General features: G+C 29.4%; 1 protein-coding gene across 9 annotated transcripts in view; it reads right to left on the bottom strand.

Annotated features, from left to right (window-relative positions):
* The window catches only part of LOC143234999 (rho guanine nucleotide exchange factor 28-like), a 197,115-nt gene that overhangs the window by 35,634 nt on the left and 143,936 nt on the right, over window positions 1-17,545 (bottom strand). For all 9 annotated transcript variants that reach the window (XM_076472695.1, XM_076472697.1, XM_076472698.1 and 6 more), the window contains 6 exons: window positions 16,800-16,872; window positions 14,583-14,973; window positions 13,256-13,413; window positions 12,220-12,311; window positions 7,424-7,547; window positions 6,216-6,246 (listed from right to left, as the gene is read on the bottom strand). In XM_076472695.1, the coding sequence (XP_076328810.1) occupies window positions 6,216-6,246; window positions 7,424-7,547; window positions 12,220-12,311; window positions 13,256-13,413; window positions 14,583-14,973; window positions 16,800-16,872 (869 nt within the window). The remainder of the gene's footprint in view (window positions 1-6,215; window positions 6,247-7,423; window positions 7,548-12,219; window positions 12,312-13,255; window positions 13,414-14,582; window positions 14,974-16,799; window positions 16,873-17,545) is intronic.

Genomic DNA, 17,545 nt, shown 5'->3' with positions numbered 1-17,545 from the left:
AATCATACGGAAATATTAATTCAAAATACATTATATAGTTAATTAGAAAGATTAGGTAACTGCTATGAAGTGTATATCTGATATAAATTCATTCTTTGATAGATTTAAAGTGGCTATGATTGTGAGATTTACAGTACTGTATTAGGAAAAGAGAATATTTTGTCATTCTTTCCATGTTATGGGGCAAATTCTTCCATGCCATTACAGAATTTAATTTTCAACATTATTGTAATGTTTCACTAATCCCTGTTGAGAACAGAATGAGTCAGGGTGAGAATACTTACCATTCTTTATAATTTTCACAAACATGTACCAAGCACATGTCATAATGAACCTACTTATCAAATTTAGGGTATGAAATAAATGTTATGGTATCCTATGCTGTGTCTTAACCATATAGAAAGAAACTAGCAAGGAACTAGCACATGGTGCCAGTATGTACAAGAAGAAACCAGTTGAATAGCACTCCACAAATAAACCTTGATAAAAACAGTACTTAACACTACATGTTAAATTATGTTGCCACATTAGAGTCCAAAAAAAGCATAGAGAATTGTCAGTAGAGCAGAAACAACTACTTATCTCAAGCATGAGACAAGAGACCATGTACCAAAAGACAGAAAAGTGTTCAGATCTACAGTATTAAGAAAACTCAATAAGAGTGGAATATTTGGTTGTGTAGCAGTTAAAAATCTTTACTTTAATCTTAAAATATTGTCAAGAGGCTTATATTTGATAAAAAAATAAAAACTAGAATATTAATGATTTGAAAAAGAGCTTTATGGACTGATGAGTCCAAGTCTGAAATATATTTCAAAGCATAGGCTGTACATCTAGCAGAAGGAAGGTGAAAGATACTTCAATGCATAGTACCTATTATGAAACATGAGGAAGGTAGTGTGATGGTTTGGGGGTGTTTTTCTGTTGAGGTGACAGGATCTATTAGCAAAATTGATGGAATAATGGATCAGTACAAGTACCATTAAATGCTGATCAATCATGATACATCTAGTAGTTTGCATATTACACTGCTAAACAATTTTTTTGAAAAGTTTTGCTTCCTGAAAGGTTTTTGCTGATTGTGACAGTATGCACAAATATATTTTTGGTTTTGCTTCATCATGTAGGAACTCTGAGAAATAGACAGTTAACTGTTTACTGGCAATAACGTATTTAGTGATGTCGAAAAAACCCATTTGTAGAGAAATATATATGTAAAAATGGCTCATTGTTCACTCCTCTACGTAAAACATTTTCTCAACCCAATTGAGCTGTTTTTACATATATATAACATATTTAATTGCATTTATGTTTCTAATATGCTATTAAGTTCAACATAATTAAAAGTTTTGCTCCTGATTTTCATTTGTATTCAATGTCAGGTGCATCACACAGTGTCCAACAGTAGTCAGCAAGTATTGACAGATTCCAGCTGCCTTGATATCATTTTTCCATTGCAGCAATTTTCTGATGAAACCACAATTTTGATGAAATGGTATGTGATGGGCAAATTTGGATGTGATTTTCGTAATCAGCAGTTAAAAATCTACAAGGAACACCCAAAAGGGTTCAAGAAGCAAAAACTTTGTTGTGCAGTGTTATTGGTAAAGGATTCTACTACCACGAAGATAATGACCCCAAACACTCATCAAACCTATGCAGAAATTATTTAGCTAAAAAAGAAGCTGCTTGAGTTATTTAAATGATGCTATGATTCATACAGAGCTCCAATCTCAACCAAATTGAAAGTTCTGGGATTGGATGTATCATAAGTTTGAGAAATTAAAAATTACTTTAAAAAAACAACAACATTATAGAAATGCATTAGATACATTTGTAGTAAATCTCAAAGGATAATTTTATTAAAATATTGTAACAGTGCCTGAAAGACTGTCTGCAGTTATTAAAGCAAAAGGAGGACACACAAAATATTAGATGCTTGCTGAACTCAAGCAGTTCCACTTAGTTTCTGTTGTACTAGATATGAAGATATATAAAATGTTGATGTTTCATCTATGAGTTACCTTCCATTGTTTTTGAACATTGTCTGAAATCTAATTTTTGACTTCATCTTAACACTTATGCACAGCACTGTACTCTAGTGCATGGTTTATTAAAAGAGTTATACATAAATTTCAGAAACCTACTTTTTAGACATATTTGTTCAAGTAGTTTTTAATTACTGATAGTAATGGGTGACAGCAAAATTGTTTTGCAATTATCATATTTACTCCAGTAGTTCAGAAATTAGGCAAAAGAAAAATTGTGGTAATTTCATTGGTTGTGGTGTCCCCATATAAAAACCTGTTGATTTTAAACACTTTACTCCAAAAACACCAATCTAATAGGGTGGTGCATATACAAGTCTATATTTCATTATTTACTGATTGTGTAGTAAGAAATTTTAATTCAGGATAAAATAAAACAGTATAACTCAAAGTGCTAACACTAAAAAGAAGTCTAATATTGTCATCAATTGATTCTGTAGATGCTATGTGTGATGATAAAAAGATAAAGTGCTATTGTTGTTCATAGTACTTCTAAAGAAAGGAAAATAGAATGGCTTATTTACTGACACTGCAAATACAAAAGACACAAGGTCAGCAAATTTAAAGCAAATGGTGTTGCTTATGCTTATATACAGTTTACGTATTACAATGTGAGAACAGTGTTGAACTATGGATGAAATAAAATAAATTTGCTTTAGATCAATACGTTGCAATCCGTATTTAAAGTTTTAATAAACAGTCTAATGGCAATGTTTTGTAATAGCCTAAAAATACATTGCTGTAGCTATTCTTTTGACCTTAAATACACCTTAAGGTCACAAAGATAATTCTGAAAATTCATTATGAAACAATAAATATAATTTTATATTCAACGATAGCTGCTTTTATGAATACAGATATATATCAACCAACATTAAGTACTGATTCTAAATTATCACACATGCAACAGACATATGTTTACCTAAACATATTATTCATTTAATGTTCTCATATAAAATTAATTTGTACAAGTTTTAACCCTAATGACATAAAGAAGGCATATAAAGACTTTTTTTTAAATAGCACAATCAAAATTCAATAAAACTCCTTTATCATCAATATATATTTATATGTTTAGTTTATAATTCAAATGTGTATATTATTTAAGTTTTAATTTCAAAAAGAAATAAAAAAATTTTTCTCAGTCTAAAGTTTTCTGAGTCACATGACAATGTGGAACTGTAACCTCTCATTCATATACATATTTTTTCTCTTTTCTTAAAAGGGCTTCAATTTGTTCAACCAATTAGAATCACACTCTACAAGATTTGTAAAACTTCACCCTTTTATTTTCCTACTTTACTGAGGTATCTCTAATCACTATATATGTTCAATCTATATTGCCATGCCCTTCCTGCATCCTTTGGTTTTGAATAATTGTCCATAATTTTGTCTGACATAGATATTGAACACGTTTATATAACCAATAGAGAGAGTATATTCTAAAATACATAAGTTCAATGATTGACTGATATCTTGCAGGGATAGCTTGATGTGTTTAGACTAAAGATGTTGCTCTGAACAGTAACAAAATTTTGTAAACATATTTATAGTTTAGTTAGAAAACCAGATATATTGTAGTAGTTTTAAGATATTCCATTGCAGTGTCTTTAATATGTTTCTATTTAAAAATGCTTATTTAAAAATTATATGAATTATTTCTAGACAACCAACATAGAAAAAAACAACAACTTTTTAAACCATGCACTTGGAAGCAGAAGTTCTCAGGTGCTAAATACATTATATGGTCTTTATTTATTGTTATACAATTTTTAGAAATGCAATTAAAGTGTTAAAACTAAAAGTGTATTACGTTACATGAGAAAAAGTTATATAAAAATTAATTTTTTCTTTGAGGAATGCATAAGGGTTGTCATCACATGATGCAACTCAAGAATCTGCTTATCTTAAGCTCTATTCAAGTGATTTATTACTTTTTTTATACTAGTTATACACAGCTTAAAGTCGATTTTACAACATTTAGAGTTAAGGTTAAAAAACAAACAAAATATAGGATAAATTTTACCAAAGGATAGTTTTTTGATATTTATTCAGGATATCTTAGAAGTTATGCAAATGAAACAAAACTTTAAGATGAGAAAGGGGTATTTTCATTCTTAGCATGAAAATAACCTTTCCCTCAAATTCACTCAGTAAATGATTCATAAATTCCCAGATATATTTTTAGTAGAAATACTCCATCAAATAGTTAGATTTTTCTATACAACATACTTGTAATATCTACTATATGCTTGCCAAGTTACATGGTTAGTCAAAGTGACAAAGTCTAGGTACAGAGGATTACATGAAACTTAATTCAATACTAAGAAAAGTAAAAAGAAAATGATACTTTCTTCAAAAAAATCATAATATTGTGCAGAAATGGTAAAGTTATTTATGCTCATGGGCCACTTTCTTACCCATACTGTAAGCTGGGGACAAAACTGTGTGATTTAATTTAAATTTTATTTCCTACTTTCTGCTATATATATAGATCTTTAAGTAATTATATGGTTTTGAATATATAGCTGAGTTAACATTTGAAAAAAGTCCTCAAAGTCTTCACAGGACTCATTTGCTTTGTCACAATTTCGTTTTGCACGTTTAGTCAACTAAAATATGAATAATAATAAAAAAAAAAGGCTAGATAAAATACCTCCATGGGCTGGATCAGCCAGCAAGTCACTAGTTAGCCATCAGTAATATAGTGTGTGTGTATATATATATACAATGCTGGCCAAAATCTTAAGGCCCATGAACATAAAGAAAAAATATGCATTTTGCATTGTTAGACTCAACCACTTATTTGAGTAGAGCTTCAAAAGATGAAAATAAGAAAAGGGAAAATAAAAATAAAATGCCCAACAAGAGGTCTCTGTAGTGAGTTGCACAGCTATCATTGCGAATAACTTCAAACATTTGCTTTGGCATGGTCAATATAAGTGTTTTCAGAAGGCTAGCTGGAATGTTATTTCAAGTGGTGAAGATGGCTTCACGAAGATCATGCACTGTTTGGAACTGACATCCATTTCTATAGACTTCCCTTGCCATCCACCCCCAAACATTTTCAATGGGGTTCAGTTCGGGCAAACATGCTGGATTGTCCAAAAGAATCACGTTATTCGCCATTAAAAGTCCTTTATCCTGCGGGCATTGTTGATTGCAGCGTTGTCCTGCTGAAAGATCCAGTCATTTCCACACAAGTGAGGGCTTTCAGTCAATAAGGATACTCTCTCCAACATGCCAATGTAGCCAGCTGCTGTTTGACACCCATTTATAACCTGAAGCTCCATTGTTCCTTGGAAGGAGAAAGCATCCCAGATCATGATGGAACCTCCTCCACCGTGTTGTGTAGAAAATGTATCCAGTGGGAAATCCTTATTGTGCCAGTAACGTTGGAATCCATCTGGACCATCCAGTTTAATTTTTTCTCATCAGAGAACAAAACCTTCGTCCACTTTTCTAACAATTCTACCATGTTAAAACTCTGTCAACTTCTTAGCATTTACCATGTTATTATCCAATGTAACACAGGAGATGCCAGTGGGAGATGTTGAGAATGCTAATGCTTGAACACAAATGCCTAAATTTTGTTACTTGTTTACCAATTAATGCTTCATTTCAGTATGATCTTAAACTTTTGACCAGCTGGTATTTAAGCTAATTTCATAGTGTTCACATTTTCCCTATTAAATGCTAAAAATATTTTTATTTTTATTTTCCCTTTTCTTATTGTCATCTTTTGAAGTTCTACTCAAATAAGTGGCTGAGTCTAACAATGCAAAATGCATATGTTTTCTTTATGTTCATTTGCCTTAAGATTTTGGCTAGCAGTGTATATAGTACATATTTTAATGTACTGAACGTATAAAACAATTAAAACATACAAGTTTGGAGATGATCTCCAAGTGTATATTGTGGTTTGGGATTACATTTTTAGAGAATTAGTAATAATTTGTCAATGAGGAAAATGTAGTATTATAACAGTCATTCTAAAAAGTAACTCAGAATAAGCTGAAATTATTTTTAACTGAAATACAAAAGACATGCGAATACAAAAGAAGTTATAGGATGGCAACAAAAATATAAGAGAGCTCCAGAACAAGTTAAACAACTAAAGTAGTTGCAGTGATGACCTTAATTCACTAATGCTTTTCAGTTACTTACCCATTTCCACCTTCTGCAACATCTTCAAAGCCTACAAATAGAAGTCTGATATTTTATTTTTGACCAAATAAGATCACACTTTCATTTAACTATTAAATTATTATCTACATTTAAAATTGTGTAAGCCTTTTTTAAAATAGCATTAAGTTATAAAAGAAAAACATTTTGGTTATGACAAAAATTTTAGGCTTAAAACTTTATAATCAAAACAACAATTAAATTCAGTCCAATATGAACATTTTCATTAATAACTTTTCAGTTTGCATGATTTCATATTACTATCATAAGATATATATATTTTTTTTCTGATAAGGTATGTGTAATGTTTATCAACAGTACTTAATTGAACTAAATTATATTTTACTATTTCTATGATGTTGTACATATATATATTTATATATAGTAATAATATCGAAATATGTATTACAAATTCTAACTTCCACAACAACTATGTACTTCCAAATACATAGATAATATAGAGGTATGTATTAAAATTATATGTGACCAGTTTTGGTTTTTCTTGTTAAGGTGGTACTTTTGGAAAATCAAAACAAATATTCTTAAGAGAAACACATACAAGCTGTCTAATTCAAATATCACATTTATACAAAGCAAGTGTTCTGAGGAGTTATGTAAATTTTGTAATTTTATAAAGAGTACATGTAACTACAACATAGCAGGATTACAATTAGTTTTACTTGTCAAAAGTTTGACATAAGACATCAGTATTGGCCTATTATATTTTTACACATTACATTCTTTATCCAGCCTTCCAGCAATGAATATAGGAAATATAGTGTTATGAGAAAATATTATACACTCTTCTAAATCTTGAAAATACTTAATAATGGGTATGAGAAATATGGTGTGGTTGAAATACAATTATATATTCTTTTAATTATTTAATGTAGTGTCTAAAAATATAATAGGCCAATACTTATGACAAGTATAATTAAGTACATATAACTGCTTGAAATTTAACTAAACAAAAATATGATATTTATTACTCATACAACGTCATACACCTATTTATACAAGAAAGCATAAATTTTTTTTAATATTATTAAACAGAGCAAAAATAATAAAGCACGATTTTGAGAAGCAAAATTAATTTTGTTGTAGTGTTAATCTAAAGGAGAGTCTCAAATAAAATTATTTACCCAAAAAATGAAGTTCATCTTGGAACTTTTATACTATCTTGATCTTACCTTCTGCTGCAAAAATAGAAGGAGTAGACACAGATTTCTGTAATGGGGACCAGGGTTCTAGAAGACGGATGGGTGATTTTGATCCTGGGTCACTGCCGTCTGAACCTTTACTTTCCTTATGATGCTAATAACATTTAATAAAATATAACAAAGCAAGAGACCTCAAAAAAAAAAGGAGAATCATTTTAAATGAACTGAGTCAAAACTTTGGCATAAACACTGAATTTATGATCTAATCTAAATGAATATAGGCAAATACACAACTAACTGTACATGAGGTGTTGAAATATTTTGTCTAGTCATTGTATGTTTGATAAAACAAACTTTTGGTGTAAGTCTGAACTGGATTTGGTTTTAGGTTGTTTATTGGGTGGTTACGACTCATTCAGACACTCATTTATAAAAGATCAGATCTATAAACTTAGCAAAGTGTAACTGATCAAATATACTATAAATAAAAAAAATCAATCATCTCTGTGTCTTTGTAAGTCACTTTGAGTTGAATAATTGACACATGTAGTCAGATGGATTGAGATCATGCTGAATAGAGAAGCATTAATTGACTTAGAGTGCTAGTTATATTCATGCCAACAATAGAGCTTGATGATTTAATCAATTAGATCAATTAGTGACCCATTAAATAATTAATTAATACATTAATGTGACAAAGGTAATCACCTTACTGAAATTAGTGTTTCCCATTGTTACCACTTTTATTATTGCAACTGATTAATTAATTAGAATTAGTTACTCAGATTATTTTGATAATCAATGAATCAAAATTATAATTAAATTTCTACAAATATAATCAACTAATCCAAACTAGGGTTTTTGACTTTTCAAAATATATAAGTATTAGAAATACTGTCATTGTTTGTTTGTTGTTAAACACAAAGCTGCTAAAAGGGCAGCCCTCCAGTGGCTCAGCAATAAGACTTGCTTTCTATGCCTGTTGTGAGCACTGCACAGAGACACTTGTGTAACCTCGTTAACTACAAACGAAAATAATGGCACATGAGTGTGTGGCGATGTTTCATGATTTGTGGGTCTCAAGATTGATTCTCACTGGTAATAAATTTCCTTGACGTGTCTTTGTTATTGGGAAGCTAATAAGGTTCTCTATCAAAGTCACTAGCTTTGAACAGATGACTACTGAGAAGACAACTAGTTAATACCACCCATACCATTCTTAGGCTATTCAAGTATAAAATATAATGTAAATTTACTACTTTTTTATGCATTGTGTTATATTTCTTACTTATAACTGCATAACTGTATTCTTAAATGTTGCATAAGCAGGCATAAATCAGGAGGAGTAAATAGTCCAAGAGGATTGGAATCCCCACCCCTTTCACCTATTGTTTTCAGAAACTTATAACTTTATTATTCAATGCTGTATAATACATAGGGTGGTGCAATCCCACATCTATTTATTTTCAGAAATTGATTAAAAACATCCAATAATATCAAAGAGAAATATCAGATGTTTGTATTTTATTTGATTAATATATTAATTACTGTAAAAATTTTCTATTCAGTTTTTCTGAAGTTGGAGTTTACAACAATCTAGTCATGCTCTCTACTAATAATTGATTATTTGTAAACCAATATAACAATATGAATGTCAAATAAATGTTGTTATGGTAAATTTTCTCACCTGGGTATTTTTCTAATACTTTAACACTGTGTGTGCTTTAAACTTTAAGAGATTTGTTTTCATGACTGTCAATACTGTATAGAACATCTGCTCTTCTTATGACACATACTTGTTAGAAATCAATTTTTAGTTGTTTGAAGGTTATAACATTCACAAAAAAGATATTTTCATACTGTTCATGTCCAAAATAAGCAAAAATGCAAGTTTTATGACTATATAAAAAACAACTTAAAATAATATTAAGAGGTATCCTGCTTACAAATTTTAGAATATGAATCTAGATGTAGTCTCTACAATATTTTTCTGAATATAATTATAGCTATTCAATTTTAATTACAAAATTTAAAATGTTTGATTTTAACCTTTTTTTTCATACCAATCACATTACTAAAAACAATCATATAAGCTGTGAAATAACTGGATTATTACCCAAACAAGCTACTGGTAAAGATTTTGTAGGATTTTTTATTAATTTTATTACTAAAAATACCAGTAGTGTGCAGTCATAACTAAGAAAAAACAAACAATCAGCATTTCTCTATTTTATAATTTTTATGAGCATCAGTACCATTCTTCAAATGTTGTGTATTTATTTTTCATTTGGTTTGAAAAATAATTTCATTTCTAACAATAAAGAAGTATTCAACTAACTTATAAATGATGAAGCTTAAAGCCAAAACTAGTTGTTTTTCTCACTATTATATTCTTGATGTTTTTAGGGTGATAAACCATATTAACTTTACATAAATGTTTATTCTTTTAAAATGTTACAAAGTAGTAATATATTTGTTTTCAGCAATAAATATTTAGTAGTTTTAGTAAACATATTCTTATTGAAATTTATTTGGAGAAACCAATGGATTGCTATTACCATACATTTGATGTATAAGATGGTCTCAGCTACATGATGACCCTGGATGTTTTTTAACAAATTAAGTGTATCTCTTTAAGATTTGGAGAATAGGGCACTCTCTATTGTCTAGTGAGTCTAGGATGCTATTTTGTAAAGAAATTCTCATACGTTATTTTTAAACTGTGCTGCTAATCTGCACTCTGGAGTAATTAATACAACCACAAGTGCTTTTTTATGCTCTTCAAACAAGGCAAAGAGTTCAGTGCAGTATAATTTAAGTCACAAACATGTAATAAACAACTTCACAAAGTTTTCATTATAGAAGAACTCATTTTCTATCACAAAAATACTAAACCTAAAGATATAGTGATTTACTAAACAAATATGTTAAAAATTAGTGTACATTACAGAAACTAACTTTTTTTGTATAATATTGGCAATATTTTAGTATGACAGATAAGATCAATATATTTCATAACAAAAATGTTCTCATTAATTGTAATTAGTAGGTATGATAACACTGCACAACAAAGTTTTTGCTTCTTAAACACTGTTGGGTGTTCCTTATAAATGTTTGGCTGCTGATCATGAAAATCACATCCAAATTTGCCCATCACGTACCATTTCATTAAAATCTTGGTTTCACCAGGACATTGCTAAAATGGAAAAATGATATCAACTGAAATCTGTCAATGCTTGCTGACTACTGTTGGACACTGCAACGTGATGCACCAGACATTGAATACAAATGAAAATCAGGAGCAAAACACTTTTAATTATGCTGAACTTAATAGCGTATTAGAAACATAAATGCAATTAAATACCTTATTGCTGGTAAACAGTTAACTGTTTATTTCTCAGAGTTTCTACATGATGAAGTAAAACCAAAACTATACTTGTACATACCCACCAGGTACCTGTCACAATCAGCAAACACTTTTCAAAACCATTGTTGTGCAGTGTAATTAATTATAGTTACAAAAAATTAAGACAAACAATACAATTACAAATATGTTATTGTAATTCACCAGATAACACAATGTCAATACGCTTGTTCTAAAAAAAAACAAACAAAAGTAGAATAAACAATGTAGTTTTGGTCAAATATACTATAAACCAGAGACTTTTTACTTGAACTATATTGTTCAATCAATGTATAGCATAAGGGTTAAAATTGGGCATTGTTTTAAGAGTACCAAACATTATATTTTACACTGGTAAATACATTAATCATATTTTTTTCATGTTATTGTGGTTTTGTAGGACTTTGGATGGATGATAAACTTTTGTGTATAACAGTTCAGAATGAAAAAAATAATTTAGTACTAAATTATTGAACCTGAAAAAAGTATTTTCCCCAGCTTTTCACACATTTGTTTTCAAATTTTAAAGCAATTGTGTATGTTATTCTCAGTAATTAAAACAATATTAACTCAAAAGATGTTTCAAAATCAATATTTTGTTGTATTTTGACACTTCTTTACTGTAATTTATGAAGAAAAAGTTAATATTTTTACTTCTGTGCTGCTGCAAAGAATTTGGTTTGTAAACAAAACAAACTACATACATATTTAATTTTTTTTTGCCAATCCCAAAAAAAGAAACAATTTTTACTAGGAAGATACACCTCTTGAGAATATATTATCCACTTCCTGAGTTTCAAGCATTTCTCTTAGTTTTTGTACAGGCATTGGTTGCCATCTTATTATGGCATCACACTGAGCAGTTTAATCATATACTAATAAAAAAAAACTTCAAAACAACAATGAGGAAGGTTTAAATATGATTGGATGGAACAAGAATTGGGTCATCATGTATTAACACAGTAAATCCATGTGTTTAAGAGTTTTGTATAGTTTCTGTATATGTTTGTTTTTATTGTCAACTGTTAAAGCATTTGTGTGTTAAATTACTTCTGTTTTGAAAACTACAGAAATTCTCTTCAATGAGAAGACATCAGATTACATGAGAAAAGGTTGGTATGTTTATACAATTTAGAAACAGGTTGAAACATATTAATTATTATTTCCCTGTACAGATGATAGGAGGCATGGTGTAAAAACTGATTGATAAAATATAACTGATTAGCAAATTTTGTTAACTATCCAATGCTAATTAATAATAATATGGTTTAAAAAGTCCATATAATGTGCAAATGTTGCTCTTATGTTCTACTACAAGGAGTCAAAGTTTGTAAAAGTCTATTTTACAATGGTTTTCTCAAATTTAATTTTCTGGTTAGCACAGTATATATCTTTACATTGTTGTGATGTAACTAAAATGTACCTTGGCACTGCCAGAAATGTTAGTCATACTGTGACCTGATGATCTGGAGCCTTGACTAGAAAGAGATACGTGTGCAATTTCTTCACTTCCAGCTTAAAGAAGAGAAAAACAGTCATTTATTAGTGTAGCCATTCTTCAAGCTGTTAAAATGCTAAAGGAAATTACACATTACACATAAATTGGAAATAACAATGATAATCAAGAAACACCATGCTGGAGCAATAAATTAATAAAAAGTTGGTTTGTAATGTGACTTCAGTCAATTACTGTTCATTATATCTCTAACTAGCTTATACACAAGTGTAAAAAACAACAACATTCTGATATACAACAATCCCATAACCATGCAATCATAAAATATGTTACAAATTATACTTAGGAGGTGAATGAACGTCTTTAAAATGAAAAAGTAAGGCTATAAAGAGGTCCTCATTTTTCTAGCAATACTATAATTCATTTTTATGAACACATCATACAGTGTTTTTTTTTCCAGAGTTTTATACACAAAAAATGAGCAATTTAATTTTTTTAGTCCACTAATACTTCTGAATTAGCTTGGAAAGTTCTTCCAAATACACAGTGACACGTGTACAATGCATTCAAAAACACTGAAAAACACCATAACTAATAAAAAATAACTTTACAACATAATTCAATGAAACAAATGCAGTGAATTTTAATTATTACTAACCTAAAGATAATTTTAAATATAAAGAAAGTAAAAAGTGTTTTACTATGTGAAATTAAAGGTGCAATGTTTCTTTGTGGATTTCTTTAAAAATGTACAAATATTAAATTTGACTTAGTAATCCTGATGAGAAAGATTGTGTTACACTTGCTACTGAATGTAAAGATTCATTTGTGTTACAAAAGCAGTTAGCATTATAGTGCAATTTCTACCCCAACATTTCTGAAAATCATTGCTATTTAATTTATTGTTAGGTTATGTGAGGAGAAATTCTGTTGCTTTTTAAATAAGAAAATTTATGATAATTTTTCTCTAGATATTAAATCTTCAAAACTTATCTGTGCTAACCTGAGAAACTGCGCTGCTTTTCATGACTGAAGTCTCCATAACGAGGGGGTTTATGTTCTCTCTGCTCTGTCTCTATTTCTTGAATGGTGAAAGAAGGACCATCAACAGCATCATAAAAAGCTTCTTCTGGGTCTGAATTTAGACTGCTCAGGCTCATGCTACAATAAATAACAAATACTATTATGGGTACAACTGCTGAAATTCTTTCAATTCTGTATTAGCTGTTGCTCAATATGTTGAACTTAAAATTTCACAGAACAAATACATGTGGCAATCTCTATTTAATGTCATTACAAACAAAAATCCATAAAAACTTCAAACTTTAAGTATTCAAGATTCAGACAGTTAGAAAAATAACTATGATATGTACAATAACTCTTTCTTTATCACAGAATGCAACAAGAACATGACTTTCACTAGAACTGTACATGAGGGTTTGATTATATTTTTATTAACGTAATCTGTAAATAAAGTACCACAAAATGGAGTTCTTAAAAAATACTCATTTTTTCAATAAAGGCTACCACTTCTGACACATAAACACTGTACAATTTCTATCAAAACAATCCCAACACTTTTCTTATGCAGTATCTCCCAGAAGAATCCGATTGCAGAAAATGTTAATTTTTTCTGAATCTGTTTTAAAGAGGTATAATCAGTAATGTTGAGCACAAATAGCTGCCAGTAAGGCAACTACTTGTAGGGCAGTATTTCTGCTAGTGTAATTAAGTATTGTTTTTCAAATATCTTTTTTTAATAACTACTTTCAGTTTTCAACTTTAGCAAGCAGCAACTAAACTGTATCTTATAACATATATAACCAGAGTTACAAAACAACAAATACCTATTTTAAAGGAATTATATCACACAGCAGTGGTAGGTCTGTTATTAGATTGCAGTAAATTCAAAAGCAAGTTAAGTTATATCATTTCATACTGGTTGATTAAGGCTTCCAATGAGGAGAATGTATGACAGTATTTTTATTGGATCTGTGGAAATGATCCTATTCAAACTGTTATGATATGATTTCACATCTAACTTTGCAAGCTTGAATGTAACATTTAAATACATAATTTCTACATTAATCTGATCATGTAATATCACCACGATTAAACAATGCATTCAACTTTAAAGATAAAATTAGTTCCCATTTAAATGATGCACAATGAAAAAAGGATCTGCTCATAGAAACTTAACAACCTTAAGACAAAGCATAAACTCATAAATTATTTTTTATGAATTTGAATATAATTAGTCAAATATATACAACTTTTGTAACCAACATGCAAAAGAATTTGAGATTTGTGTACAAATAATATTAATGTACCTTCTCAAAACTTCCTCTCCATCACCACTATCTCCTTCATGCATGGCTGACCAACTTTTTCGTCGAGGTAATCCTTTCTTTCCTGTTTTCTGAGCACACCTTTGGGATGAAGTACCTCCAATATGTGCTTTGGATGATGATGTGTTAGTATGGATTTTCACTGTTTGAAACTTATCTTCATTAGTGTTAGCAAGGTTCAAAAATTCTTGTGAACTAGAAGGAGTAATATCATTGACCTGGATCTTGACATTTGTGGCTTCTGCTAATGTTACAGCCTTAATTGGATCTTTGGCACCTGGGCAGGAAAGGTATGTTTTCTGAGGTAGGCTATAGCTACTCATGGTGGTGGGGTCTAACCTTCTTCCATTTTCATCTGGCTCTTCATTTATTCCTATTCTCAAAAGAATGATTGAGAGAACATATGAAAGAAGTTAGTAACCTAGTGCAATAATTTGTCATAATATAAGAATTTCATATTTATTTTACTTCAATGTTTACTAAACAAGGCATTTATTGCATAAATTAAACTTCATAAATTGAGTTCTTAATCATGCAGATATTAAGGTAGTAAATTTCGAGACTTACTAAGTATAACTTGTTTATTTAACACAAATCAATTACATCACAAACTAAATAAAACTTAATTTATCTTATAAGCTGGCATAATAGCGTAACCTTATTTGATGTACTAAAATCCCATTAGCAGTTAAAATTATATGTAGACTTTTATAAAAGTTTGCACTGTATTTTCAACATTGCACTATTTTCCTCCAGTGAAACAAAAACCAATGCTGGAAATTAATTTTATGAATTAACAAAATCTGGTTCTTAATTGACTAAAATTATAATTTCAAAACCAAAACTAATGAAATTAGAGAATCAGCAGCATCTAATAAATTTAAACTAAGTATATTAGTAAAGGTTTTTCTGAAATACATTTCTAACTAATTATGCCAGGAAAAAAAAAAAAAAAAACCTGTGAATACATGAATATGTATGTATTATTAAGTATGGTGGTACTTAATAGTGGAGACTGACTATATTTATATAAATAATTCATAGGCCAAAAAAAAAACTCATTGAATTCCTCTTGTATAAAAAAAACAACCATTAAAGTATTGGTTAAGATATATTATGCACATCTACACTGATGACTTCCTAAATATTCTGTTAAAATATCCAATATAACAACTTTAAAAAATTTCTAAAACAGCAACTTTTTATCTACTACCTACTTATCAACCTGATCAGGTCAGTGGGGCTAGTTCCTAGATGTTTTGTACTATAGCTACAATATTTCTCAAGCTCACTTGACTGATCCGTGGATATTCACTTTCAATATTCCAATAAACGTACAGGTTTTTTATTTTTTTATGAATGATAAACATATCAAGCACATATTTAAATATCTTTTTGAACCCATTTAAACCCAAAACACGGCACTACATGTCATGAGCTGTATAGCTAAATGAAGCAGTATAAATTTGCCAACCAAAGAGTAGATTGAAAATTGTTTTAAAGTCTATCTAATTGGTATCACTTTACTTCTTTGTGTGCTTTTCATTTCAGCAACTATTTTGTTTTAGATTCTTTTTATAGCAATTCTACAAATAGCCAATGATTCCTACTTTTCATCATGGATATATAGGTATAAACACTTAAACAGTGAACGTGTATTGTTACTTGAAAACAAACTCCTGTAGAACAATCTTACTACGATTATCCAAAACCACGTGTTTGTAAAAACAAGATTTTATCAAAATAAATGGTATCTTCTTGTTGCTTGCGTGTCAAGATCAGCTATTATTACTATTGGTAATTTGTGAATACATATATTTCTTTACACACTAAAACATGATCTTACTACGATTATCCAAAACCACGTGTTTGTAAAAACAAGATTTTATCAAAATAAATGGTATCTCTTGTTGCTTGCGTGTCAAGATCAGCTATTATTACTATTGGTAATTTGTGAATACATATATTTCTTTACACACTAAAACATAGTTTATAATAAAAAATGCTATTTTTAAATGAAAATTTTCCAACTTTATTTAAAGTTATGAAAATATTCTCAATATTATAAATACACTTGTTACTAAAAGTAATAAAATGAAGAACAGATTAATATATGTGACACAGTTTGCTCACTATTTAGAGGGTGCAATAACCTGATTGGCTAATACTTAAAGTTTCAAAGATTAAAATTCTCATTACCTGTTAAAGTTAATTCTGGAGTTAGGCTAGGACATGATGAGCTCAACCTGGTGGTTAGGCCTTTCTGCTTTCTCTGTATATAACAAATAAATACTGTATTAGTGAGTTAATAATACAAAATGATTGAAGTCTGTCTCTGCTCTACTAAATGGATATGTATATGAATACTGTCTTCATTGTAAAATATACACTAGGTGTATTTGTAAACCAATACACTTGAATGTACCACCTATGATTTCATGAAGAAAAGACAAGAGAAATTCTACACATTTATTGTTATAATATTTCCTCACTCACATATGTATTACCTTTCTTTTAACAACAGACTAAATGATATAAAACAGATTAAAATACAAACTACAGTGTGATCACTTAAAAATCTTTCTGACCAAAACAACTGACTGCTTTTAGAAGTATTGAGAAGTATAATTAAAGTTATGCCACTTGACTCACTTTAGTTTTGTCTCTTATAGTATACATTACATACAATCTTAACTAAGTCAGAGCTAAGGTGAGAGCAGTAATACTGTGCCAACACAATACCAAAATTTATGCAAATATTTGGAGGTTATTATAGCACCAGAGTAGATATAAGAGCCTTGATTAAGCTTGTATGTTGTCCATATGTCCATTTTCTGTTTGCCATCATTTCACATTTGTATAAAATTTGACACTTTAAATTAACTCTATTGGGAACGGTGCCAAAAGTATGGAAACAACAATACTTTTAAATTCTTTCTATTTAT

The sequence above is a fragment of the Tachypleus tridentatus genome, chromosome 12 (assembly GCF_004210375.1).
Source record: "Tachypleus tridentatus isolate NWPU-2018 chromosome 12, ASM421037v1, whole genome shotgun sequence".
Classification (NCBI taxonomy): domain Eukaryota; kingdom Metazoa; phylum Arthropoda; class Merostomata; order Xiphosura; family Limulidae; genus Tachypleus; species Tachypleus tridentatus.
This window is presented reverse-complemented; position numbering and strand designations above follow the sequence as displayed.